Source organism: Chelonia mydas, chromosome 7 (genome assembly GCF_015237465.2).
Source record: "Chelonia mydas isolate rCheMyd1 chromosome 7, rCheMyd1.pri.v2, whole genome shotgun sequence".
Lineage (NCBI taxonomy): Eukaryota > Metazoa > Chordata > Testudines > Cheloniidae > Chelonia > Chelonia mydas.
The window spans coordinates 121058264-121085910 of NC_057853.1; the positions used below are offsets into that span (position 1 = coordinate 121058264).

General features: G+C 47.6%; 1 protein-coding gene across 3 annotated transcripts in view; it reads right to left on the reverse strand.

Annotated features, from left to right (window-relative positions):
* The window catches only part of FBXW4 (F-box and WD repeat domain containing 4), a 92028-nt gene that overhangs the window by 39190 nt on the left and 25191 nt on the right, over positions 1 to 27647 (reverse strand). For 2 of the 3 annotated variants that reach the window (XM_037903384.2, XM_037903383.2), the window contains exon 5: positions 25800 to 25894. In XM_037903384.2, coding sequence (XP_037759312.1) covers positions 25800 to 25894 — 95 coding nt within the window. Of the gene's footprint in view, positions 1 to 22988; positions 25161 to 25799; positions 25895 to 27647 lie in introns of those variants that run through there. The other variant, XM_037903385.2, reaches the window with a different exon arrangement.

Here is a 27647-nt window from a genome sequence, read left to right on the forward strand (position 1 = left end):
CTGAACATCTTAGGCACTGTGTTTTGGTTTGTCTGGCCCCAGCAGCTCCCAATAACAGGGTTAGGTAGTACTTGTACTATGCCCTGCACACAAACACGATGATTAGCAGTGTAATCCCACCAGCAAGCCAACCATTTGCTCCAGGGCACACAAAGCATCAAACATAAAAGTTTTACAAAAAACTCTTTTGTTACAGAACCTAATACCAGCCGGGTGGATTCTGCTAGGTTCCGTGGGCCCCCAGCTCTTCCTGAAAACTACATTCCCAGGATTGTTGTTCTTCAAAAATGTCAATGAAAGCAGGGTTTAAAAAAAAAATAATCTGCCATGACATTAAATGACTAAACACCCACAGTCTTGTGCTAGTGACAGAGACTCATGAAGTAAAGTTACTATAAGCAGAGAGTGAAACTGACCGGCCTCGTTTCACTACCCAGGCCAAGCAAAGAACCGAAAGCAAACCCGCCATCAACAGGGTACAGTGACTTATGCAGCCTTGCCTACTCTCGTGATCTTATCACAAATCTTGCAGTATCTGGTGTTTTCCTTAAATGCTTGGACTCAAGGGATTAAATGAAACTCTAAGCTTTAATTAAATAAAATTTAAGTTTCTATATCTTATGGTTTTTCAGTTGCAAAAACCACTTTATTTTTTTTAAACAGAACCCAAAAAATTTAGGGGGAAGTGAAGTTTCGACCAAAAAAATTAGTTTGATGAAATTTTTCAACAATTTTCCAACCAGCTCAAGCAATCATCAGCCAGCCAACAAACAGAACCACTGGGCAGTCATTTTTACTATACATAATGGGGACAGAGGCAGGAGACTGTACTAGCTCCAGGTCTACACAGAAATATTCGATCATTGATCATCAATTCCACATTTCACCCCCCACTCGATGATACTCACGTTATTCCCAGAGGAAGATTAAAAGAATTCCCCCCCTGCTGGATAGGCGAATTGGGCTCAAAGAAGGTCTTAAGAAGCAAAATGATTGATAGGTTAAAGATAATAAGTGTGTGTGTGTGTGTGTGTGTGTGTGTGTGTGTGTGTGTGTGTGTGTGTGTGTGTGTGTAAACATACACACACACGTCCCAGGACAACGAAGCATGGGGAAACAGGTGATCCTGTGGACGAGAGCAAAGCCTCATCTGTGTTCAGCTCAGCCACGAAATGATTGCTAAAGCCTTCCTGCTAGCGGCCCTGGCTTCCCTCTTCCATCTGGGCTATAGAGCTTAACACCGACACATTCAGGAGAGCCTCCTCCCACCAGCTCCCCAGCCTCTGGAAGGGATTGTCTAACGGTGTTTATAGTTTGTGAACTTTTTCTCCTTTCCCCAGTTGCTAAACTAGAGGCAGAATCCTCTTCTCCAACTGCCTCACAGGCTCCAGTGCTCGCTCTCCATGCTCACTCCACCTGTGGAATTCCTCCTGACATCGGTGCAAGTTCTGCATGTAAAAAGAGCGCAGAATATGCAAGGGAGACCTGCAGCAGCGGTTGCAGAGAAGAACCATGCCCCGCATCCAAAGATGGTCCATTGAGCTAACAAACAATCGAGGCACCAGCATACATATTAAACAACTCTGCCTGGGAAATGTTTGGGTCTCACACGGCTCCCTGCTGAAGTCAATGGAAGTTTTGCAGTGGGCATCAGTGAAGCTAGGATCAGGCCCTTTACCTCTAACAACCATCAGTGGTACAAGTTGTGCGGTATGCGAACTGCTGCAGATTAGCAGCATGGGCCCGGTTCAGAATGCCTCAGTAGCTGCATCTGCAGTCACGGACTCTGGGGTCACGGAGTGCTTTTACCTGGTTTCAGTGTATGGAAAATGGGGACGTCCCAGTGGCTCCTGTATTGCTACCAAATCTTGATCAAAGCTGGGGACCTCAAGGGGCCAACAGCTTTGATAACCACAACCCCACATGCTGCAGCCAGCAGCTTTCAGAGCCACGATCCTGAATGATGTGGTCTACGCTCTACTCCCACGGGTTACAAAGCCCTTCAGCTCTACTGCAGGTGAACTTCAAGGCAGAACTGACTTCTTATTTCTAAAAAGCATCCCCCACCCCAGGCTGTCAGGGACATAAACAAACAATGTCAGGGTTATAACCAGAGGGTTAATTCTGCTGCCTTTATGCTGAGCAGTGCCTTCACTACACACAGAAATCAAGTCTGGGTGGCATAAGTGATCCCAGCGCAAAGCAAAATAGGTGATTATTTCTGTAATGTTCAATATCGTTGAGTAAGTCATTATAAAATGTAAGTGGCTACTTAGCTTGCACATCCCTCGGATAAAGGTGTGCCTTCCACGAGAAACGGTCTGGGACAGATGCTCAGGAGGCAGCGGCTTCTACACCCCAGCAAGAGGTCAGTTACTGGTCAAATCAATACATAAAGGTGGCACATTTTGGGTGGGAAGGAGGAGCGCAGAAGAGGTCAAAATCCAGAAATTTTTTCCCCTGAATCTAAAGTCTGCCACCTTGGAGTAGCACAGACACCCTGACAGGGTCACCCCATCACGATGATGATGCCTTGTGAAGCAAATAAGCAATTTGCCCAAGACAAAAATTAAATCTGGGAATGTTATAGGCAGGGCTGGCAGCACCACTTAAGGTCATCTGACTCTTCCCGTTGTAAGACCTTGTTTTCAAGTTGCTTGAAGTCTGGCAAACTTTAACCGTTTGGGCTGAAGTTGTCCATGTTGGGTATCTGCCTCAGAGTCAGTATTTCTGGAAAATTTAAGCCAAAACAGGCCAGCCGGTTCCACAAATGAGAAAAGGGAAAAACACGTTGTTTTGACCATATTACAAATTCTTGCAACCTTTTCTTTCAAAAGCCCCAAAACCCCCATACTTTGGAGTTGGGACTAGAACTTTGTCAGGCGGTAGCCTGTGTGTCAGGGATGTGCCTTTTGCCATCTCAGAGAAAATTCACCCAATTTTGACCAATCTTTTGGGAAGAAAAAAAAAAAAGATCACCCTGGGGTTGAGCAGGACTTCCCCTGCAATTGGAGCTCTGCTGTGGGCCATGCCAAATCCAGGCACCTAACTGAGAGTATTCCCCTCTAGTGCTGCGCACACAGAGGATGACAACCTACTGCTGCTCTCAGTTACTCTGTTAGCTCAAGTGGCAGAAGTTGTAGGGTGGATCAAAAGGTTCCAGCCTTGCTAATGAACCGTGTAGGTGTTAATATGATGCTACGTGATGGAATTTGTTTTTCCAATTTGCTTTAAACTACCTAGGAAATAAACACACAAAAAACTATTCTAAAAGAATATTAGGGTTTCAAAGTCCAGCATTCAAACGTTAGGATATACCGAATTAAGGTTGCCTGTGTAACTTTAATTGGGTCTCCTTGTGTGTATACATTATCACAGTCTTTAATTTCATGATCACATACTTTTTCCACAGGACCCCTGTCTCATTCAGTGCACAGGCTGGACCTGCTCTGGGGATGAATCCTGGCTGGGCAGTAGGTTGTTGTTTGTAGGAGTCCCCGTTCATTTGTTGCAGAGGCTGGAAGGTTTGCAGCGAATGAGGCAGGGAATTACAGGAAGAAAAAGGAAATTCTCATGGTTCAGGCAGTCGAATGCTGCCCTGGAAAAATGGATTCTGTCCTTACCTCTGCCACAGAGTTCCTGTGTGATGCCAGGCAAGTCACTTAAACCAGACTTCTCACAGATGATCACCAGTTGTGTGTACCCTATTTTCTGGGTCCCTGATTTGAGACCCTGGGGTCTGATCTGCAGAAGTGCTGAGCACTCACAGCTGGAACTGAAGTCAACACGAGCTGCGCTTTGAACATATGCAGTGCTATGTAATCTCAAGTTGAGCACCCAAAATAAGTGGATACTTTTGACCTTAATCTTTCTATGCCTCAATTTCCCATAATCAAAATGGGATATACTACCCACCCCCCTCACCTCACAGGGGCGTTCATTACTATATGTGAAACATGGAGATCCTTTAGTGAAAAGCCCATGAGGAAATTAATTCTGTCTTCAGAGCAAGGTTTGACTAGTGTGTAGTAAGGCATAAGGCAAGGGACCAAACACTGAATAAAAACAAAATATTGAATAGGTGCTCATTAAGTGAACACCATCCATCCTGTGCACTGAATGAGGGAAGAGTCCTGTGGAAAAAACTAGTATGTGATCACGCAATTGTGGACTATCATAATGCATATGCACAAGGGGGCAAATTAAGGTTAAACACGCAGCCTTAATTCTAGGTTTCAGAGTAACAGCCGTGTTAGTCTGTATTCGCAAAAAGAAAAGGAGTACTTGTGGCACCTTAGAGACTAACCAATTTATTTGAGCATGAGCTTTCGTGAGCTACAGCTCACTTCATCGGATGCATACTGTGGAAAGTGTAGAAGATCTTTTTATACACACAAAGCATGAAAAAATACCTCCCCCCACCCCACTCTCCTGCTGGTAATGGCTTATCTAAAGTGATCACTCTCCTTACAATGTGTATGATAATCAAGTTGGGCCATTTCCAGGACAAATCCTTAATTCTGACATTTCCCAACCTGAGAGCTTGACTTTGTAACCTTAACAATGTTCTTTTAATGTAGACTGATCCAAGGATGGTCCCATGAAACCAAGGCTAGACTGCTTCCCTGTGGATCCTGCAGTCTCAGGACAATGTTGGAAGAACACAAATACAATCTCCAATCTTTGTGTGCCACTGGTATGTACACCTTGCTGTGACCAATTCACTTCAAAACACAACTGGCCAATAGCAGAGCATTCTGAACCAGTCTGTTGCCGGTCACTTGGCAAGAGGCCATCAGTGCTGTCAAATGAGGGAATGCCCTGGAGAATACACAGAGACACACCCACTGCTGGCAGCCAAATATCTCCCTGAATTAGTAACTGATAAAAGGGTTCCTGACGTCAGACCCCACATGCTTCTATCACCTTTCCCAGTAAATTATACCAAAGGGATATCATCCATCTTAAGTCCTGCCGTTCTGCTCAGGTTCTCTACTTATTGAGAGGTAATGATATAGAAAGGATAGAAATGGACCAGAGTCAGGACTCCTGGGTTGTATGACCAGATACTTGGGCCAACTAGCTTAAACATTCTGGGCCTCAGTTTCACCATCTGAAAAATACTAATACTACCAAGTGCTTATATGGAAGTTTTCATGTTTCTACTGCTTCAAATACACCAAACAATGGAGATACTCCAGATTTGCAATGTTGCCATAGCACAATTTGACCCAATATCCAAAAAATCCACTCAAACTCCATGAAGCATATATTATTCCCCTTTTACAGATGGGGAAAATGAGTCAGACAAAGTGACCTGCCCAACATCCCAGAGGAAATCAGTGTCAGAGCTGGGACCATAATCTAGGAGTTCTTGGCTCCAAGTCCTGAGTTCAAATTGCAAGATGCCACCCATATTAGCTAGCATTTTCAAAGCGCTTTGAGACCTTCAACGAAGAGAACAGAGGTCTTATTGCCTTCCTAATTTTGGATTTGGATATCCTAGTTTTTCATTGTTCTAACCCAATGCATCCCTGGAGCAGGAACCCCAGTGGAGAGGCTAGAGATGCAGACCGTTAAGGGAGTGTTTGGGGCGCACACTCCTGCTGATCCATACAGAGAACAAACATGAAAGGAAACAAGAACCAAAGGAAACAGATTGTGTTGGTCTATCCTGCCATGTGCCCAGCCCTCCAACATGCTAGGATGGGAGAGACAGGCTGCAATACAAAGCGCAGGTGTGAGCTACCAAACAGCTGCACTTCACTTTGAAATCGGGAGGGAGAGTCCCAGCAAAGCAGCAGTAGGGGCCACAGCTCTGCTAGGTTTCATGATCTGCTAATTGCTTCCTCTGATCATCCCATTTCTTTCTTTTGCCTCTGATTTTTGGGCAGGAGAGGGGGAGGGGGAGGACACAAAGACAGTCACTGGATTTTTCTTTGGTTTCATTTTTTGATGGAAACAAGCTGTCGGCTCTCGTTTTTAAGCCCCCATCTCACCCCCGCACTAATAAATCTCCAGGACCATCCGTCACCTTGGCACAGACTTCTCTCCTGAGAGGAAATGGGCTCTCTCTCTTCATTAGCAGCTGTGTCTACCAACCATAGCACGGACTCATTTCAAACCCCCTCTGATGGACGGGGAGGCTTAGAAGAGCACGTAGCGCCATCTCAAGAGAGGGCGGTAGGAGGAGAGAGAGCAAGGATCTACTAATTAGACAGGGCAACAAACAGCAAAAGTTAGAAAGAATTAATACCTGGCCCCAAAATATTAATCAAAATCATCTGAAAAAGGGCCAACATGCTTAAAAGGTAGGTGTACACACCCCCTGTGTGACTGTGCACAGAGCTCATCAGGGTAGCATCTTTAAGACCCAGCACCTCTTTGCAATATGAATATTGTAATGGTCTGTCTTCTCTAGCTTACCTGCCACCGTCAGGCATACTAGACAGAGCTTGTTTTGTATTGTATAGTTGCAGGACAGTCGGGCACCTTGCTTCCCAACCCCTATTTGGTGTGCCTGGGTCATGCAAAGCTTTGAGGGAGACACCAACGCGACAAGGGTACCGATGAAGCAGCACGTGCCGCGTTGTTTGGGCATTCCAGGTATCAAGAGACCTCTGCTACCACTGAACGACAGAGGTCAATTAGCTTGGCTCTGTGCCAAGGCAGGAGCTATGGCAGGGGTTGGGGGTTTGGTGACGCCACATTTTAACGCCAACCTGCACTAGGCATTTAATAGCATGTGGGAAGACGACTTTATGGAAAGCTCTAGCTCTTTAGAGAAACAGGTCCTTTTTGATACCTCTTGCCACCCCCCAGAAAACTTACCATCCCACAGCTCTCACTCCGGGTCTCCCTCCTGTCCCAGCCCCTCAGCCATTCCCCCCTCCTTCGGTCTCTCCACTTCCTGCCCCCATCTACACCAGGATTTCAAAGCACAGTTTGCTAATTAGACACCAGATTCGGTTCTAAACCAGATCAGGTCTCTGATGTGTCCAGGACCAAAGGACATTCACAACTTTTTCTCGAGCCACACTTGGTCCAAGTTCTAAACTAGCTGCTGGGCGCAAGGGAGAAAGTTGTGTCTGAACCATGCTTTGAAGTGATTGTCTAGCTGTGCTTCCTCCTGCGCAGAGGAGCCTGTGGGGGCAACAGTGCTTTCTGCACTGCACAATGGTGGAAATCACTGGCTAAGCACCAGGAGCCAGAGTTTGCTGAAGGGCTAAACCAGCTTTTGACAGCTGCAGCCTCTTCTGCAGGCGCACAGAGAATATTTTCTTCATTTCAGTTTATGCAACTAGTTCAGTTCAGGGACTAATTCAAAGTTGAGAAACCAATTGGGAGTTGAAAAAGGAAGGAAACTTGTTTTCTTCTTCCAAATGATAAATAGATACTTGATGCGAGAGGATGAGATCTATTACTTCTAAAATCTTGAAGGACAGAGTGACCAAAAAACAATCAATTCAATTCACTAACTACAGATAATACTTCCTTTGTTTAATAAATCAGTCAGTTTTAAATGCAAACCATGATTTGGCAAACTTACATTTTTCCTCTCTCATGTATCCAGCATATTTAAGGTTGTTTTATTTAACTAAAAAAAACAATTTGAAAATGCTATTTTTGTGCATTTTCAATTGAATTCCAATTTCCATTCAAAAGCAGTTTGACACAAGTCATGAGTAAAAAATTAGAAATCGAGAAAAGAAGTGCATCCTTCACTAATTCCTAACATAAAAAAATGTTTAAACATTAACAATCTGAATAAGTGTATATTAAGCTATACAACGGCCTAAATTAATGTGTACAGATATAGTGTATCCTTCTGGTTAGCAAAAAGTAGTACCAAATTATACCAACTAATTGGAATAAACTTTTCTTTAGGAAAATAACTAAAAGGTACGAATCAAAAACCAGACTCAAAGCAATGATTTAAATCCAAATTCCCAGCTTGCTGATTTAAATCATGATGAAAATCAGTGATTTAAGTCACTCTGATATAAGTCAATCCACCCTGCAGATAAACACGTTTCAAAATGCTTATTGTGGTTTACATCCACACCTCTGCTACCGAACCCCCATCTGTACTCTGCTGTGACATATAGCGGGAGAGGGAGGAAGGTTAGCCTGGAATACAGGTTCTACTGAACATGGTTTAACTTCCACCTGTCTAGGGTAGCTTCCAATCCTACCATCGCTTTGCAAGCATTTAACTGTAGTCATGCAAGCAGCACACTGAAGTCAACAGAAGTACTCCAATGAAATAAAGTTACACGTTTGTATAACCAGTGCCATACAATAGACAGGTCTTTATATAAAACTTCCTCAAGCTCTAACGGTCCAACCCTACAAACCTTTGTTTATGTGAGTAGAGCCTGTGTTGCTTTAGTTCCCAGTTTGAGAGAGATGTAAGAATAAAATGACCAAGATTATGTCAGACTAAAATCTGTTACTTTTGTAACCTTGTGCCAGTCTGAAACGCCAGCCCTGCGTGCTCAAAGACTGGGCTTTTTAGTCAAGATCAAGTGTAGTATCGAGTAATCGAGACTGCCGGTCAGGGAAATAACCTACTTCCTTCCCTGATGAACTAAGAGATGCACCCCACCCAGGTACTTATTCGCTACACCAATACTGACTTGGACTCTAAATACACTCTGAGTGGCGTACCCCTCATCACTTATTCACTGACGCTTTAAAAAACTCCCACACCCCAATCTGGGTCTATACTGGTTATGTGCTATGTATGTATCTTGTAAACCTTGTAACCAATACTTGTAATCCTTCATAACTCAAGCCTGACCCCAGATGTACAGTACCTTCCCTCTTAACTTGTGTAAATTTGATTTTAAACATTAGCTTTAATAAAAATTTTAAATCTGTTCTTATCAGTTTAAACATCCTATGCCTTCTCCTCGAGGCCATACTTGACGAGCAAACACAGTGTTTCCATCACTAGCTTCCTGCAGTCCCATGATCCTCCAATGTACAGGCATTTAACCTCCTGAACCTGGGACTTAGAGTTTACGGTTTACAGCGCTAGCTAGGTGGTGTGTGCTACCTACACATGCATGTCTTCTCTTTGATATTAGTCTGTGTTCCTTTTTAAAAAAACAGTTTAAATGGTGCTTATCCAAAACAAACACCACGTTTGGAAAAGGGCCAGTGACAATAACCGTGCGAATCACTAAATAGTCCAATTCTTAGTGACAAGATTTCCTACTGCCCCCATGCACAGAACACACTCCCTCTTTTGGGAGGCCAAGCCACTGCCCTCTCCTCATTTACATCCCTTCTTCTGTGACGCCCGCAGTCAATAATAGTCACATATGGCTTTAACTTCCCCCTCCCCCACCCTTTTCTTTTTTTTACTTGTACATGGCTTATCTGAACCAGCAAACTGTGCCACCTATGTGATCTCCAGGCTGTAACCCTGCACCTGCCCCTCCTGGTCACGTCGCATCCAACAGAAAGGCCTTGTCTCTAGTCAAATTTGCAGTGGTTTAACAAAAGGGATGATTTAAACCATTACTTGAACAAGTGAAAAGCAGCAGGGGAACAGAGTTTGATTTAAGCCAGGCTTTTGTCAATTTACGATGAACTCTGTTTTTAAAAAAAAAAAAAAAAAAAAAAATCACACCTTTAGTCAAACCTGTGCACTTTGAATACAGACAAGGCCTTCGACTGTAAACTCTTTGGGGCAGAGACTAACTATTTGGTACGAAAAGCTTTTTTTTTTTTTTTTACCAGCCTAAACAGGTTATTTTTCAAGTTTTGCCCATAAGAGGCAGGGACTTTAAGATCTGTCTCCACTTGTCTTCTGCGCACTGCTCCCCATGCACCAAGAACTGGGATCTAACACTTACCACCTCCATTCCTGATGTACTTTTAAAGCCCTAACTCAGACAAACTCACTCCTGCCACCACTCCCTGAGTCTCTCCCAAATATAGTTTTACTTTTAGAAGAACAAACAAGGGGAATGAAATTCCCCTAAGAGGCCCAGGGCCCTCTCCTTCCTTGTAATGAAACCCTGTAATGGAATGCCCTGCACTCCAATTAGGAAGAAATGCTAATTTTCTCCAGTTGAGCACCCCCTATAGATGTATCTAATTTGTTTCAATGCTTTCATCTCTCCCCTCCACTGCGTTTTCATTTAAAGGTTATGATCTGTTTGTGCCCTTCATGCCGCGCCCTGACAAGACACCCCTATGAGAGGGCTACATGCCCCCTGCAACCTTTCTAACCCCCATCCTGAACAAAAACCAAAGCTCTTTTTTTTCACTGCCTCTTTAAGAAGTGCCGAGAGGGGAGGGGGAGGTGGATGCGGGAAGGGGGAAGTCTGAATAAAATCATTTAAAAGTAAAACCTCCTGCCAGTTTGGATGCTGGTAATTTTTCTGGCAAGGTTAAGATCTCTGCACTGTGAAATCTATCACAAGGGACGATGTTGAACTGGCTGGGAGAGTCAGCATTGAAGGGCCCTATTCCCATAGGTCTTTCCTACCTTAGATTGCTCCATGTATTTCAGTGAGGCTGGCAACGTGACAAGCCCCTCTGCAAAGGGTTTCGCTGTATGGAATGGCTCAGGTGCTGGCTCTCTGAGTCGGGGTCAATTCAGGCCTCCAGCACCAGCCCCTGCTCTAAAAAGGGAAGGCACTGGGGTGCAGAGCCAACGCGGGGAAGCATCTGATTCAGAGCTTGCTTGCTGCTCCCATTTCGTCTGCCAGAGACAATTTAGGGACCTTCCGGGTCCTCTGCAAGACTCCTCCTTTCCCAGGCTTTCTGGAGGGAAGTCGGGGTGGATTTGACTGGGGCAGGGGAGTTTGTTTGGGAGCCTGGGGTGGTTCTTTTTGAGATCTGTGAATTGTGGTTGCACTGGAATGTATCCTCACCCTCGGAGAGCTCTGAACGAGGCTACCATGATACTCCTATAACTGGCATAAGCTGAGGCAATCTTATCTCTAACCAGGGCAACAGACTCCCTAGTCTCAAATACATTGGTTAGTCTCTAAGGTGCCACAAGTCATCCTTTTCTTTTTGCGGATACAGACTAACACGGCTGCTACTCCAAAAGACTCCCTAGAGCGAGACTCAGGGTATGCCTATAATCCGCCGGATCGGTGGGCAGCGATCGACCCCCGAGCGCTCTCCCGTCGACTCCTGTACTCCAGCGCTGCGAGAGGCGCAGGCAGAGTCGACGGGGAAGCGGCAGCAGTCGACTCACCGCAGTGAAGACACCACGGTGAGTACGTCTAAGTACATCGACTTCAGCTACGTTATTCACGTACCTGAAGTTGCGTAACTTAGATCGATCCCCGCCACCCAGTGTAAACCAGGGCTCAGTGTTCGAGACACACAGAGACTCCGACTTTGGCCAAGAGAGCGACCACTCGTTCTTTAAGTGTTCAGTCCCTACCAGCCCTTCCCCTTTTACTAGTGTTCTTCCCCGAATTCCCTCCAACTGATTGGGGCTTATGCGGGCAGCAAAGCCATACAGTGAGGTCGTTCCTTTGCAGAACAGTTCGACTAGCCCAGGGATTCGAACTCGCACCCTGCAACCTATGGAAGCCATGTGAGGACGTTCATCCTGCTGCCCGAGAAAGGGAGTTCCACCCGACCCAGCTGCTCCATCGGTAGGTTCAACTGTGCAGCTAAACCCAAAACACACACTAACAAACTCCTGTCACACTACCACAGAGGCAACGTGGTCTAATGAATCCAGGGCTGGAAGGCAGCAACTCCTCGGTTCTAATGCCAGCGCTGTGACTTACCTGCTTTGGTCAAGTGGCTTAGTAAGCTCTGTACAGCAAGGAGAACGACAGCCAACAAGCGCTGTAAGAACGTTCACTGTTATGAATGGGCACTTTGCTAAGGCTGCCCATGATGGACAGAGCCATCTCAGCCATTTCCTGCCGCAGAAAGTGAATTTCATGTATCAGCTATATGCTACATTACAAACTATTTCCTCTTTATACCCCCTGCGCCTACGATGACTTTTCCTAAGAGCGCCCGCTGGTGACATGAATCCCCACAACTCGGCTCTGCAGTCGCTCGCTGGAAAACGGGGAGTGGGCAAGAGACGCAAAGCTTTGCTCTTTGGAGACGCAGCCCATTCCCCCTCTTCCCCCCCTTCCTATCTGGTCCATGCGAACAAGCCCCGAGTGGGAAACAGCCTTCTGAAGGGGCCTGCCGTCTGGGCCAGCCGCCTTTCATCGAGAAGATGCCTCTTCCCGTTGGAAAATACAAGCATTGTGTGAAAATATTTTAATATATTCATGCACATTCCGATAGCTAGCCGGAGCGAGTGGGTCCCGGCATAGCTCCCCTCCCTGCCTTCCACATGATTTTCACAGGCGCCGATGCACTGGGAAGGCCACCTGTTTTCTCGCATGCCCGCTAGTATGTAAATGGTGGGAATATGCAGGCGAAGCGCTGCCGTTTTATTGTGCTGCCGAAAGATTTTACTAATTACTCGCCGAAACTCCAAAGCAGCGCGCCTGCTTTTTACAAAGCGAGAGAGCGGGGAAGGGGGGAGGGGAAAGGGGAAAAACCTAAAGGGAAAGAGGGGGAGAGAGAGAAAGAGAGGGAAAGAAAGGGATGCATTTCAAAGTTTCTTCAGCAATTGGAGTGGGGGGGAAGAAAAGCTGGGCCCAATGTGAAATCACAGAGGTCAAAGGTGGGTCTCCCTCCCTTGTGAGAAAGTGGTGAATCAGGCCGGTTTATCAAACGATCATCTTCTTTTGAAACTGGGGGGCAGGGGCTGGGACAATTCTGCAGATGTGCTTGATGAGTTCGGGACAAAAATGGGCCCCTCCCCCCCCTCGCCCTCCTTTAAGGTCTCCCATCGGGGGTTGCTTCTCCCTCCACTGCCTCCAGGACCCTCCCCTCCCTTCTTCAGTGGTCAGCTGAGACCCCCACCCACTGATTGCCTTTGTATTCTTGGCCTTTGGACACACTGACAGGGTCCTTTATGAGACCCCAATCAAGACCCCCATGTCACAGGTACCTAGTAGAGATACCAGACCCTTTCAAATGAGGAACAACAAGGAAAATATGCTGGCCCATTGTCCCCGCGCGGCACTAAGGGAGATGAAAGGGGCTGGCTGCTCCCTCTCCACAGACCGCCTGCCAATCAACCCCAGTTATTAAGGTCACGATGTGGAAATTCTTTTGACCTACACCTAATCAAAGATGCACCAAGCCTTTCGAAACAATGTGGCGGGAGGTGGAAGCATTGTGGGGCAGGGAACAGGGACAGGCATTTTCCTCCCTCTGCTCCTGTAAATACAGTGGATCTTTCAAAAATATACATATATTGTGACAGAGTCAGGCCAGATGGCTATAGGAGAGTAATAGAAGGCAGATATATTAGCCCCAAGCTAAGTAGGTCCCTTTTCCCTGGGTAAGGTAACAGGGAAGGTTCCAGAACAATCAGGAACCTTCTGGAGACAATTAAGACAGGCTGATTAGAACACCTGCAGCCAATCAAGAAGCTGCTAGAATCAATTAAGGCAGGCTAATCAGGGCACCTGGGTTTTAAAAAGGAGCTCACTTCAGTTTGTGGTGTGTGTGTGAGGAGCTGGGAGCAAGAGGCAATAGGCGCTGAGAGTGAGAACGCGGACTGTTGGAGGACTGAGGTGTACAAGCATTATCAGACACCAGGAGGAAGGTCCTATGGTGAGGATAAAGAAGATGTTGGGAGGAGGCCATGGGGAAGTAGCCCAGGGAGTTGTAGCTGTCGCACAGCTGTTCCAGGAGGCACTCTAGACAGCTGCATTCCACAGGGCCCTGGGCTGGAACCCGGAGTAGAGGACGGGCCCGGGTTCCCCCCAAACCTCCCAACTCCTGGTCAGACACAGGAGTCGTCGACCTGGACTGTGAATTCAGAAAAACAGCCAAGCTGAGGGCTGCCGTGAAGCTCCAAGGCAAGCAAATCCTCCAATAAGCGCAAGACCCACCAAGGTAGAGCAGAAACTTTGTCACTATCTATCTATCCATATATTCTAGCAGGAGTTCCACAGGAGTGGCTCTGCTGAAGTCAAAGGACTTATGCTGGCATAAACAAGAACAGAATCAGGGCCCACAAGGGTTAAACCAGAGTGCCAACAGACCAGTGTAAGGATGGACACAGGTGTCTAGATTCCAAGCACTGAAGGCCCAAATCCTGCAAGGCGCTGGGCATCCCCCGTGCCCAAGGACCTGATTGCCTTTCACTGACCTAGCACTTTGCAGGGGCACTCAGCACCATGTGAAATGGAGCCCTGAATAAGTATAACAACAATTCTCTCTGAGCCTACGAGACTGGAGGCCTCAAGGAAGGAGAGGACAGGGTTATGGTGGTGCATGCAGCAATGGGATGAAGTTCTGCTTAAGATAAATATCCGGAAACCTTTCTGAATGACGAGAGCTATCAATTTGGTAGAACTGTCGCCCAGGGGATACGGCGGAAGCCCCGTCACAGGAGTCATCTATTAGACCGAATGAAGCACCTGAGTATGCAGCAGGAAACAATCACAAACTGGCAGAAAGTGAATTCCGGGCCTGGATGCACAGACTAACAGGTCTGTTCCAGCCCTCAGCTCGATGGTGCTTAGACTCGATGACAATAAAATCATCTACACTTAAGAGCTGTGTTACTCAGACAGTACTGGGCAATATACCACATGCTCTGAACACTAGGCTGTGCCTTTGCTAGTCAGACAAGTATCCAGGTATTACAGGTAACTTCAATCCAATCCACTCCGCGTGCTTGAAATGTACACAGGAATTGCCAGCCCAGATCAGAGCAGGGGTAAGACAAAGGTTAAAAAACAAACCCAGAATGGACAATTACAGCGTTTCCTGGCTTCAGGGGAAAGCTTCTTTGAGTAGGTGATTTTGTATCTTGACAACATCCCTCAAACGGGTTTTGTGCTGCAAATCACGGTGTTGAATGAAATCCATCGTGCTAGCAAGCGAGACTCTCCACCCTTGAAGATCTTGCTTTCACATTGCATTTTTTTCCTTTGTGCCACCCAACCCTTCCCTCCCTCTGCCCGCCCCATGCATGGAACGCTATCCCAAGCCACCGCTCTCCCCACATTCAGGTCCCACCTCAAGACCCTCTTCTGTCACAACAGCTACAAGAAATCAGTCAAATATCTATTTTCAAAAATTCATAGCAATACAGCCATGAGCCTCCCACCACCCTGAATGCTTTTTGCTTGTACGCTGGATCACTTTCCCCCACCCCGTGTCTGCTTTTAGACTGAACTAGTCTTCAGTGGGCAGTCCAGAGGATGACAGTCTACTACTGCTACCAGCTAATGGGGTGGGGAGGGAGGGGGGAAGAAGAGAAGGGGTTGTTATATGAGATCTTAGGGCACCAACGGTACCTTCTTATGCATTTGTACACCACCTTGCACGTCTTTGGTTCTACCCTATTACAAGTAATTACTATCAAATTCTAAGCCGTATAGTTCTGAAGCTGAGATCTATGGAGAGCTGGCGCTGTCCCCGTTCCCAGCTGCTTCAACAAGTCTCCTCGGAGCGGGAAATGAGCAGAAGTCGGCCTAGCTGCCTCTCATTAAGTGGCCACCAGCACACAAAGAGGAGGAGAGAGGAAACAGGAATCACAAACTGGGACTGGAACCAGCAGCTGCTACCCACCCACCAGGAGCTACAAGCGAGAGAGGGGAACCATGCTGCATGTGCTGGGGTGACAAGGAGAAGAGGACCAGACTGCAGGGAAGCACGTGCAGGGCAGGGAGAGAGACCAGAACTGCTGGGAAAGGAAGGGGGAAGGAAGAGCAAAAGCAGACAGGGTGATTGGTGTTTTCCAGAAAGGATGCAACACTTCCCTGGTATCACTCAGCAATTGCTGAAGCTGCTGCAGGGAAGCTGCACGCTCACACACAGGGCAGCGAATGGGCAGGGTGGCATCCATGAGACATGGCCCACGCTGTGACAGAGGTGGGAGGAGCCCTTGCAGTAGAGATCAATTCAGCGCCTGAGCCAGGTCTTCACAGAGCTGTACCCGAATGGCCAAAAACTCCAGCTCTGCATGCTCCCTGCCCCAGATGAATCACAGACAAGGGGAGTATCAGTGGTGGTCCTCCAACTCCATCTCCCAAGCACATGCACAGAGCAAGCTGGCAACGTTCACCTCCTTTTACTGTAAGCCACTGTGCTGTACGCAAGAGCATCTGATCAGGTGACCTGGAACTGCAGGCTGAGAACCCACAGTACATGGGTTTCCCTAGCCATCCTGCCAGGTCAACACGGCCCACTTACAGATGGCATGTGGTGTGGCAGAGACAACCCTGGGGAGGGAAAGGTCTGATGGTCACCCAGACCCTCCTAAAGATCAGCATTTTAGACACACAGAGAGGACCTGTTACTGCGTTGGACAGTCATTGACTGGGCAGGCCTTACTGCTTTTGTGCTTTTAAACCAGCCAAATTGCCTGCAGAGCCCTGCGCCTGCTTCAGTGACAATCAACTCATGTGCCACCGCCATGTTGTACGGCCTCACAGCACACACACGCACTCCGTAACAGCACAGAACACAAAGGAAAGCGTCTTCCCTGGGAAAGGTCCCGTTGGTGGAGTCCCAGATATTTCTTCCCTCAACAGCCTGCCCCCACCACAATACCCCGCATGGCTACCGCTGCCAGCAGAACAAGACCAGCCTCCAGCTCCCCTGGATTTTTATTTTTTACAAAGGAGACCAAGATGCTAATTACGGGCATTGCGGCTTGACTTCCCAACTTGCGGCGAGAGCTCACATCCTCCACCCAGCTCCCCAGGCCTTGCTGGGGAGGAAAGCGATGGGAGTTGAACCTGGGTACAGGCATTTGCACCTGGGGCTCTCACACAGCGGCAGAGACCTAAACCAACTCTTTGAAAAAGAGGGGAGGGGAACAGACAACACACTCTTTAATTGTAGGAGTGAAACCCGCATCCTGCTGCACATCTACCTTTGCAGGTCTGTCTCCGATTCCCTTTGAACCTCTGGCGCAGCTTGTCAGGTCGCTGCCCTCCCCAGAGGAAGATCAGAAAATACAGCAATGATTACCATTGTACACTCAGCTTGCAAGCAAGAGAGATAGCAGTCTTGCATGTGTCAGGCCATGAAAGAGCTGTGACTCTGAAGCCGCCCGAAAAACAAACCCTTAATTTAAATGTTAATGAAAGTGCTGTAGAGACATCAGAGGCTCGCGTTTCTCTGCAAGAAGCAGAATCGCCTGTACTAGAATTTATGGCCCCCCTCACCTCCTTTTCTGCTCCATCAGCCAGAGAAGTTAGGGGGGGAAAAAAAACAACTAATTTTAACATTAACTCCACACTTCCACCCTGGGATGCAACTGCTAAATTATCTGTCGGCAGGACCCTGATCAAAGGTGGAAAAACAAAGGCGCGCTGTACACCCAAGCAAAAGTAAATAGCAGCCAAGGTCCAGGAAAATTACCTTCTCTCCCCCTGGAAGTGTGAACAGAGAAGACAAAGATCACAAATTGGAAACAGAAACTGGAAGATGTAGGACTGCCAGAGCCCTGGACTGTAATCAGTGTGGCACGAAAATATGAGACAGTCGCATTTTCTCCTTTCTTGTACTACTTTGTATGTTATACAGCAAAGAGACTTCCCCCCAAGCTCTCAGAAACAGAGTTCCCCCCCTTAAGCACCAAGGAAGAAACAAAAATACCCTCAATATAACACGCAACTGCACTGAATTAGAAATGGAGGCATTGAATAAATTCAGCTACCTGCTTGATACAGTGAAACCCATCCAAAACAGACACGTAATGTACTAATTTTTGCAACACTTGTAGTAGTAAATATTATAGTAGCACCCAATGGCTGCAACTGGTAAAACCTCGGCAGCTATAGGAAAGATGGCAGGATGGAGGCTATGAATTAAAAAGGGAAGGAAGGTAGCAAAATGCACAAACCGGCATCTGTAGGTGTGTGCGTGTGTAGGGGAAGGGGGAGAGGGAACTCATATGTATGTGTGTTCACTCAAGTGGAGAAAACAAAATAGGGAATCAATATCACACACTAATTAAGAAAATGGAAGAAGACTCGATCTCACCAAACCCTGAACTATTCCTTCCAACAGAAGGTGAGCAGGGTCAGAGCACACAGACGTGGGCTGGAGAGCACCATTTTAGCCCCTGGAGGGAGAAGCAGAGAAAGAAAACTAGCTGAGAGACCTCCTGCATTTTATTCCTAGGGAAAGAAGAGCGTTGGGCAAGGTTCTTCTCCATCACAAGGCTTTCAAACACGCATCGGGGCGCTCCACGGTCACTCCCTCACGGGCTCCAGCACAAATCAGCACCATTCATTTGATGTTTTACGACCTGCCGACTCTGCAAACCCACCCAGGGGTCTGACAGTCAGACGGGGTTCTTCCTGCAGGCTACATTCTCCTCATAGTTCCATCTATGCAACTCCACGGCATTCTGCCAGGTGACGCCTGGGCAGCCAAGAGCACCTCTTCCTACAGTCCCTGAGTCTGCTCACAATTCTACCGATGGTGCACGAGCCAGCATAAAATCCAGGCCCCTCTCCCACCACCGGTTTGGCTCTGCTGAGTGAGCAGTAGGAAACAGTGACCAAAAAATATTACCAAAGTCAGCAGATCTGATTCTGATACATAGAGAGAGAAATCTGCTGAGGAAGGTGGTGCCATTTTTCCAGAGTCACTAGTCACAGGAGAATGCACCTTAAGAGCAGTTCCTCAGCTGTTGGGAATCGTCAGAATAGCTCCATTGATTTACACCAGGTTAATTGAGAAGCTTTGGGATATCAAAAGAATAGATCACTTCAGACAAGCTTCCAGCTGAGGTGGAGTCAAGTGGGATTAATAGATCCAAGCAAAAATTAAATGATGAATAAATTAAGGAGCTATTAGCCAGGTGCCCAAACGCAAACAGGGAACAGCACCTTATAAATATGCCAATACAAGGAGTAAACTTTAGAAGAACTTGGCTTAGTTGAATGGCCTTTGGGAAGTCAGGAGAGAGCATCACTGCACACGTTTGGCTCTGGGGCACACGTGCGTATCCATCCATCCAACCCTGACACAAACTTAACAGTGTATCAGACAGAGATGGCAGAGCTGTCAAATCATTCAAGTCACAAAGGGCCTACTGCTGCATCTACCCTTACTTGAGGTCAGAGCTCACCTCAGTAAAAAACACGCACACATGCCGGCTACAAATTTCCAATACATGCACATTACACAATTCCTCCACTTATCAGCTCAACCCAAACTTCTGCCCTTTTCCCTCTGGTTTCCTGTCCTGCTTTAGACCATCAACCCTTGCAGGAGAAACACAGGATCCAGAACATAGGTCTTGGCAGGTAAATTAAAAGAAGAACAAACGTCCAGCTGTTTTGTCTTTAAATTTAGTCAGTCGTTCATGTCTTGCTAGGCTTTGCCATGGTTCCAGAGCTCTCTGATCCCACTGATTAATTAGAGTCATATGCCATACAAATCATATGAACAGTTTTTAATGTTATGCAAAGCTTTTCCTGTCATTCCATACATATATATTTTGTGGAGAGAAAGAGATGGCTTTTTAAAAGGAAAAAAAAAAACTTGTCAACCAGACTTTTCCTTACAAGATTAATAAGCTATACATTATGACCCTGATTGTGATATCCAAACGTTGGCAAATTCCGACCTCCAGTGGGTTGTTCAGCCTGATTGCAGTCTATGGGATCAGGCTATTTTACTCCACAGAAATTCTGCCAGGCACCCATTACAAATCATACACAATTATTCCAAGTAATGTGAAGTTTAAATAAAAAAATTTGAAAGAAAATGTTTCACACTTCAGAACCAATGCTGAAGCCTTAGGTATGTTCCTGACTTCTCTTTGGGATGTACATTTACCCCAACGCAGCATGAGGATAGGTACTATCAGGCAGCCAGAATTTTAAACAAGGGTGGATCAGCTCCACCCAAAGTTTTGCACCTGCCTTAGCCTGCAAGCACAGAACTGCACCTGACGCGTTGGAGGCATTTTTGAAAATTCGGCTGTACCTGTGTAATCATTCGTGTGTTTGTTAAGTGCCAGCATGCTTGGAGGTGACAACAGAGGACTATTCTCCCTGGCCCAAACTGTTTAAAATCTAGAAGGCAAACACTTAAGGAAAGGAAAGAGTTGGTTTGGATAAAAGGGGATTTGAAACCTGGTACTTCTTAGGAAGTAAGTGCCAAAGAATTTCTGAACCACTGAGAATAAAGTTGAATTCTTTTCAGAGTCCACTCCCTCCTTTCCCAGTTTACAAGCCTCTCCATCATATAAAAAGGACTGAGCTGCCGTGAGGGTCTCCTCAAAAAGGTGCATGGAGACAGCATGACACTAGTGCAAACCCTGTGTGTCCAAAGCCATAAACACCAGGCACTGACACTCCAGTTTCTCCATAAACTTAGCCCCAAATCGAACGGTGCACAGTGATCGCTTCTCTTTTCTGGCTTCCCTCACCTCTGGGAGACATGAAGCATGAAGGTGCAGCTATTCCACTGGAAATCCTAGAGGCTTGGATTCACTTTGCAAATTTGAATCCGTCCATTTCATGCAGACTGGGACTGGTCCCCAAACACAAATCAGTCACCACAGTAATCAGCGTTAAACGAAAAATGTAACACGCACATTACAGAGTTCAAAAGGCAAATGAATTTGCAGTAAGTTACGAGCGGCTAGGGAGAGGGGTTTAGAGTGGAAGCACCTTTGCAACCTTAACTGCAGTGTTAGCTATCATAACAGAGAGCCAGCTTTTGGGAGCCCTCAAAGCTGCAGACCAGTGGGGCTCCCACCTTATGGGACACCCTCAAATTCTTCCCCAACGTCCCAAAGGTGCCACATTACTGTGTGATCTACTGCCCTCAGGGCACTGATCAGCAGAGACACTGGCTGTACTCAATGCAAGAGGAGAGATTATGCAGAGAAAGTGAGGGAGAGGAGACCAAAGGTGATGGGATGCAATTCTTTTACCCCATATAACTTTGTTAGGGAGCTCCACAATTGTGAAGCTGGTCTTACCACTAGAATGTGTGTGTATTGAATGACAACGAAGAAGTCACGCAGCGGAACATATAGTTCCATGTGCATCAAAAAGAAGAGGGTTACCCAAATAGATCAAAGTTTTGACACCCACACCCCCGACAGAACAGGTGCAAAACTTGCATGGGGAGGAGTCACAGTAAACTGCATGCAGTTAACAGGTGCATGATTTAATAGAATCACCAGAAATGACATACTATAGGTGTTGTACGATGCTCACTCGAGAATACGGGGACAACCTGCTAAACATAGCATGACTATATTCCCCTATAAAGTCTCTTTAAACAAAAACTAATTGCTGGAATGATTGTTTTGTTTCTGCTATTTACATAGCAAGGATTTGGGAACTTGTTCAGACTTCCTAAATAAATACACTTTTTTTTTTTTCTTAAAAGGTGCTTAATTGATATCCCTGAAGACCAAAGTCCTCTTCGCCCACCGAACAGAGCTAGCCCAGGCAGCACAAGCATAATGTACCCCACAATGTGCAGCAAGCGTGCCTCTGCCCAGTTCTGGGAGGACCCTCTCCAGGCCTAGGAAGGCGAGGAAACCTCCATAGCCCATCTAATCTTCCCTGCTAAAGTTGCCAACAAAGGAGCCAGGAGGTGCCAGCTGTGATAGTGGGGTTTGGGGTGTGGACCTCCATTCGCTGCCAAGTTGCCTAGAAGCCCACCCCACCCGCTCTTCAGGCAGGCCACCCGCTTGCCACCAGAAGGCTAGAACTTCGAATTGCTACCTGCTGAGGATGGATTTGAATTGCTGTCCTCGAAGGGAGTTCAGTATAACGAGGGAGCCTTTTCACCTCACGCTCAATGACACAGGGAAGAAGTTATGGGGGAGCAAAGTGCAGCAGTGAGATGCAGAGGCCATTCACACCATCGCCTCGAGAATCTGCTTTTCTTTGCCGCTTCCTATTTACTCTACGAATGGTGCTTTTCAGGCCATTTCCCCAGCTCCAGGGTGCTAGCGCATTCCAAATCGAGGGCCTAATCCAGCTCCCCGGGACAATTCGTGTGAGCAGCACCAGCAGGACTTGTAACATTCCTTTGCTCCCCACAGATGGGACTAACTTCCTGCCCGATCCAGTTCCACTTAAGGACACCACTTTTCCTACAGAGCTCATCAGTAGCCGTTCACACAGCTAACTCCACCTCCCCAGTACAGCACCACTACGGACAGCACACCCTGAAGCTACCGTACGGGGAGGGATCTCGGTTTATGTTTCTAGGAGGCTCCAAACTAGCATCTCAGCAGAGGACGGAGAACCCCTGAATGCCCTTTATCACACCACGTGCAGTTCTCCTAGGGAGCAAAGAAAACTCATTGCTGCAGAGAACTTAGACGTAAAGAAACACTTTTATACACTAAAAGAAAAGGAGGACTTGTGGCACCTTAGAGACTAACCAATTTAATTGAGCATAAGCTTTCGTGAGCTACAGCTCACTTCATCGGATGCATACTGTTAGCTTGGGTCTGTCCTCAGTGGTTCCCAATCTAGGGTCGCCGCTGACCAAATAAATTGGTTAGTCTCTAAGGTGCCACAAGTACTCCCTTTCTTTTTGCGAATACAGACTAACACGGCTGTTACTCTGAAACTTTTATACACCGCGCACCCACCTCGTAACTCTAGCTTTCCTTATTTCAAGTGGGCTGCACTGTCGAGTAGACAGGGCCCGAAGTTTAGATTTTTATTTTTTAAATACAAAAAAGAGACTGGGTGCACTTACGAATTGCAATGGCGGGGAAATGATTACGTGAGCTATATCCAGATAATCCCAGCAATTGACCCACACCCCATGCTGCAGAAGAAGGTGAAAAACCCCTGAGGTCACTGACAATCCGACCAGGGGGAAATTCCTTCCTGATCCCACATAGGGTAATCAGCTAGACCCTGAGCATGTGAGTAACAACCAGCCAGGAAAGCACATGGACAAGAGAACGCTCGGGGCCACCCTGTCCAGCAGCCCGTCTCCAGCTGTGACCATCCATCTCTGATGCTTCAGAGGAAGGAGACCAAAAGAACTAGGCTACAGAAAAGCAAGATGGGAAACTGAAGTGCTGACTGATGGTGGTTATTAAAGAATCCATGGTGCTTTTCCAAACGGTTGGGGTTTTAACTCATGTGTCCTGGCCAACTTCCAATTTAAGAAATTGGATTCTGTCTGAATGCCCTTGCAGTTTCAAGTTGATTTGGTGGCATTCTTCGCTTCCTGTCCTAGCTGTTGTGCACACTTGCTTCACGTGGTTAAAAAGCTTCTGTGTTCCACCACAGAGAGGCCTGGCTGCACTTCAGTGCCTGCTGCCCGACACAGAGGGCCAGATTCTGATCTTGCATCGGTTGAACACCGGGGTAGCTGCTGACTTCTGTGGAGGAGCTCCTGATTTCACTCAGCCTCGGAGAGGGGAGAATTGGGCAAAGAATGTGCAGAATCTGGGATGAAGTGGAAGGTGCCAGTGATATTATGCTTAAACCAACGACTCCTCTGGCTGATGAACGGCACTACCCAAGTTCTATCCTGAGTTCTCCCTGCCCTCTTCAGCCCAACAATGCAGACTCTTTAGACCAGGTGTGCTGGGCATGTAAAGCAGGGAAGTGCAGGATCCCAACGGCTCAGGCAGGGACAATAAGTCCCCCAATAGCTGGCCTGGCTAGAGATCAGAGACGATTTTGGATACATGCTCGTTAAACAGCAAACAATAAGTTTATTAGTGAAAATCCATCTCCCCTGCCCCTTGCCCCCTGCTCCTGCTCCCCCACTCCCGTACCCTCCTGCCTGCCCCTGCTCTGATCCCCTCTCTTCTAGGATGGCAGCGATTTGTTCTTAAAAGCGACAGGTTTATAGGTTAGCCGACACCTTCACTCTGTGGAATTTTAATTAACTTCTCCCATCGTCAATGTGTTAAGGAGCGGGGTTTCCATTATGCGGGGTCAGCAGTGTGTTTCGGGCCCTGCTATATCAGCCGTCAAATTGAAGAATTAATGACGTGGCTAATCGGCTCTAATTCTTAAAAAAAAAAAAAAAAAAAATGGAGGGGCAGCGAGAGGGGAGGTGGGCGGGATTCGCGGTCTCATGAAACGAGCGAGTGATCCGAGCCCACTCGTTTGCGGGGTAGCTGCTCTGCAGCCGCCCATTTGTCACCCAGCGGGGGGAGAAAGACGCTAGGTAAATATTGTGACAGAGAGTGTGCGCGAGTGTGTGCGCACCGGAGAGAGGAGACAGTGTCCTGACTAGAGGCCAGCTCCACAGGTCATCACTTAGCACGCTGCATAGCTCTTCCCAGCCACGGCAGAAGGACCAACAGATGCCGGCTGAAGGGAAAACCCACCCAGGCCCCAGCCAAGAGATTGGAGGCCAACATGGGGACCTTGGTCACCACTGATACGACAGTGGATGGCTCAGAGAGCGGCCTGCACACACACGCACTCAAAGCGTCATGGAACTAGGCACAGGCGAAGCTCAGTTGGGCTGGAGGTTCAGCTCCGTCACCCTGCAAGACACACCATGTGTAAAATGGATGGGGAGCTGCAAAACTGGCTTGGAAACCTAATGAGGACAAGTTCTCATGGGAAATTCCTGGCATTGGGCTGGCTTAAAATTCATCCCATTGAAACTCAGGGATGGCAGAGCCCAACGGAGCATCGTAGGGTGCAGTGTCCATTGCGATGGGGACGCCAGGAACACATGGGATAGAGCTCAGTGCACAACATGGTCCATAGTCTGCAGAGTAATTTGAGATGATTTAGGTCTATAGACACCATCCGGGCATTATTAGCAGCTCTATCCGGTCCCTCCTGGGGACAGAAAAGGAGGCAGGTTTCCTGCAGGAGGGACGAGATCAAGGCCAACTCAACAGCACATACACGTGGCAGTTCACTGCCAGTCCAGTATGAAGATTCACTGGACACAGGTTCAGTTTCTCTGAGTCTATCATCATTTCACCTTCTCTGAAATGGGAGGCGCAGAGTCTTTGATCAGTAGATTGGAAGAGGCTGCAGCTCCTATGCTCGTTGCTGTACGCAACACCTTGACATCCTCTGCTGAACAGTGACAATCCTAAGTCCTCAACTGCATGCTCAGGAGCAGGGTTAAGTTCAGAAGAGTAGCTGGAAAACAGCATCTTCGCATTCCATTTCCTTTCCATCAACGACCTTCCCTCTCCAATTTGCTCCATTCCCAAGCCAACTGAGCCCACTCTAGCCACTGGCCCCACAGGTCCAGCCTGACCTCAGGAGTCAGGAGGACCCATTTCTGCTTCGCTCATCAGCAGATAAGAGGCTGGAGTCAGAGCTGAGCGGGCAGCCTCAGCAGCGCAGGACACAAAATAGGATCTGCCTTGTTTCTACACAGTTCCAGCGGGGCTGAGAGGAGTAAAACGCAAGCTCTGCGTGTAAAGCTGAGCAGCCGTCACTCAGCAAGTGAACAAGGGAGCAGACGGGGATGGAACACAAAGAGGCCATTTCTACATGGTCACTTTCAAGGCTGGGACCACATGGCTCTGGTGGGAGGTGACCTGAGCATACTCCCCTAAGACTTCTGCCCCCGTGGAGGGCTACAGTGATTCGAACTCGGCCTACTCCCTCCCCATCAGCCTCCACCCCTACCAAGTTCCTAGACAACTGCACCACTATCTTGGATATATTTGCAAATCCAGAGTACCAGGGGATGGGGAGTCGGGGGGGAGGGGTGGAGCGGAGAGAAGTTAAGCAGAACCTGTTCAAATGACTAATAAAGGTCTTGATTACCTTAATAATGGACTAATGGCGATGGACCAGACCCGGTCCTCAGTCTGCACCGTGTGTAAACAATGCCCAGCTCTGCCAGAGGACAGGGACCAAACCTAGAGAGACAGAGAGGTGCTACGTCAGGGCACCCAGAAGCAAGCAGGGAAGGGTTCAGGTGTCCAACCCTGTGTGTGAAGAGAACCACCCCCTCCCTGATCATTCTGAATGAACTCTCAATAATACACCAGCAGGAAAAGCACAGCACCAGCAGGAAAAGCACAGGCCTAAACTGTGTCCCCAGCCGACTTTATTGCCAGACTCTGATTCTCTCACAGCCGCAGCCCAGCCGAGCATCAGCTCCACTCCACGGAACAGCCAAAATTATGCTGCAAGCTCCTCAGGGCAGGGACCTGTTACTACAGAGCGTGCAGTGCAGAGCTTCCAGAGCAACCAGATCAGGGTACGTTCAAATACCCCTTTATTCTCCTGGGGAGCGGTGGGGTGGGCATGTCCCCTGCTTCGGAAACATAACTGAGGATTTCCATTTGTACTAGCTTGGAAATTAACTGCAAGCTTGTCTCACTTGTGCTCCCGGATAGACCCATCTCCGTACGCCCGGCTTTTTAAGCCCACCCCCTAGGTATCTTCAAACAATAGACATGCAGAGAGGGCAAGGCCCTTGACCTCCCAGCAGCCTGGAAGAATCCTATCCCCTCCCCCAGCACTGCCAACACACGCTCCCCTTACACTGACTCACCCTTGCCATCGGGCTTTCAGACCACCGCACCCCTTGCCTTCCCTAGAGATGAACCAGTCGGAGCAAAGTGTGGGGTTCTGCCAGAGCCCACCCTGACCCCTAAGCCCCATCCCCCTCCTCAGCTTGGATGGATCTCCAGACTCTAGTCCATAGCTCCCTTTTTCTCCCCATGCCCAACATTTCACTTAAAGACTTCAAAGCTGGGGGTGCCGTGTTTGTTTGTTTGTTGATAATGCCCAGAATTGCAGGCTATTCCCGTCAGCAGGGAATTTAGCACCTAGTGTCAGCAAAAGGAGCAGAAAAGCTTAACTCTTTTAAGGCGTCCCTATCTCCTACAGGTTAAAAATATTGCTCAGAGCATGCTATCTGGTGCCTATCAGTGAGGAATGTACATTAGCAGCTACTCGGAGCTTAGCTCTAATCAACACTCGGAGAGCCCTCAATAGCATCCACTGCACTTAGAGCTCCCTTAAAGTACTGCTGCGGATTCCCTTCCAGCCATGAGAAATTACAACGCGCATGAGAAAAATCACTCTCAAAATCAAAGTGACTCTGTCCATTATGGCCACATGGGAGGGTCAGGCGGGCAAGCTCATTCCGGCTGCAGAACTGAGCAAAATACAAAAAGTTAAGTTCCCTTTGATCTTCAGGAGTTTCTTCCCAAGGTCATAAGAGGTCTGTCTGCTCCTGCCCCTGGGAGCTGTGAGACCGTGCTGCCCCAAAACAGGCCCCGGGATCCTACTTGAGCACAGTTTGGTGCCAAGCCAGCTTCAAACTCATTCGAGCCAAGGCAAACTGTGCCCAGAAATTGTGTTTGACAAAAACATAGCTTTGGAACATAGGGTGACACTGGGTTAGAACTATCCAGAGTGGCCAGCCACGCCAAGCCAAGCAGGACAGGATGGTCCAATGGTCAGGGCGCTAGCCTGGGACTCGAGAGACCCAAGTCCAATTCCGTGTTCTAACACAGGCTTCCTGTGTGACCTTGAAAAAGTCACCTGGTCTCTCACAGCCTCAGTTCCTAGTCTGTAAAATGGGGACAACAGCACTGCCCTATCCTGCAGGGGTGTTAGGAGATGCTCACATACTAAGGTAATGAAGGTTGCATAAGT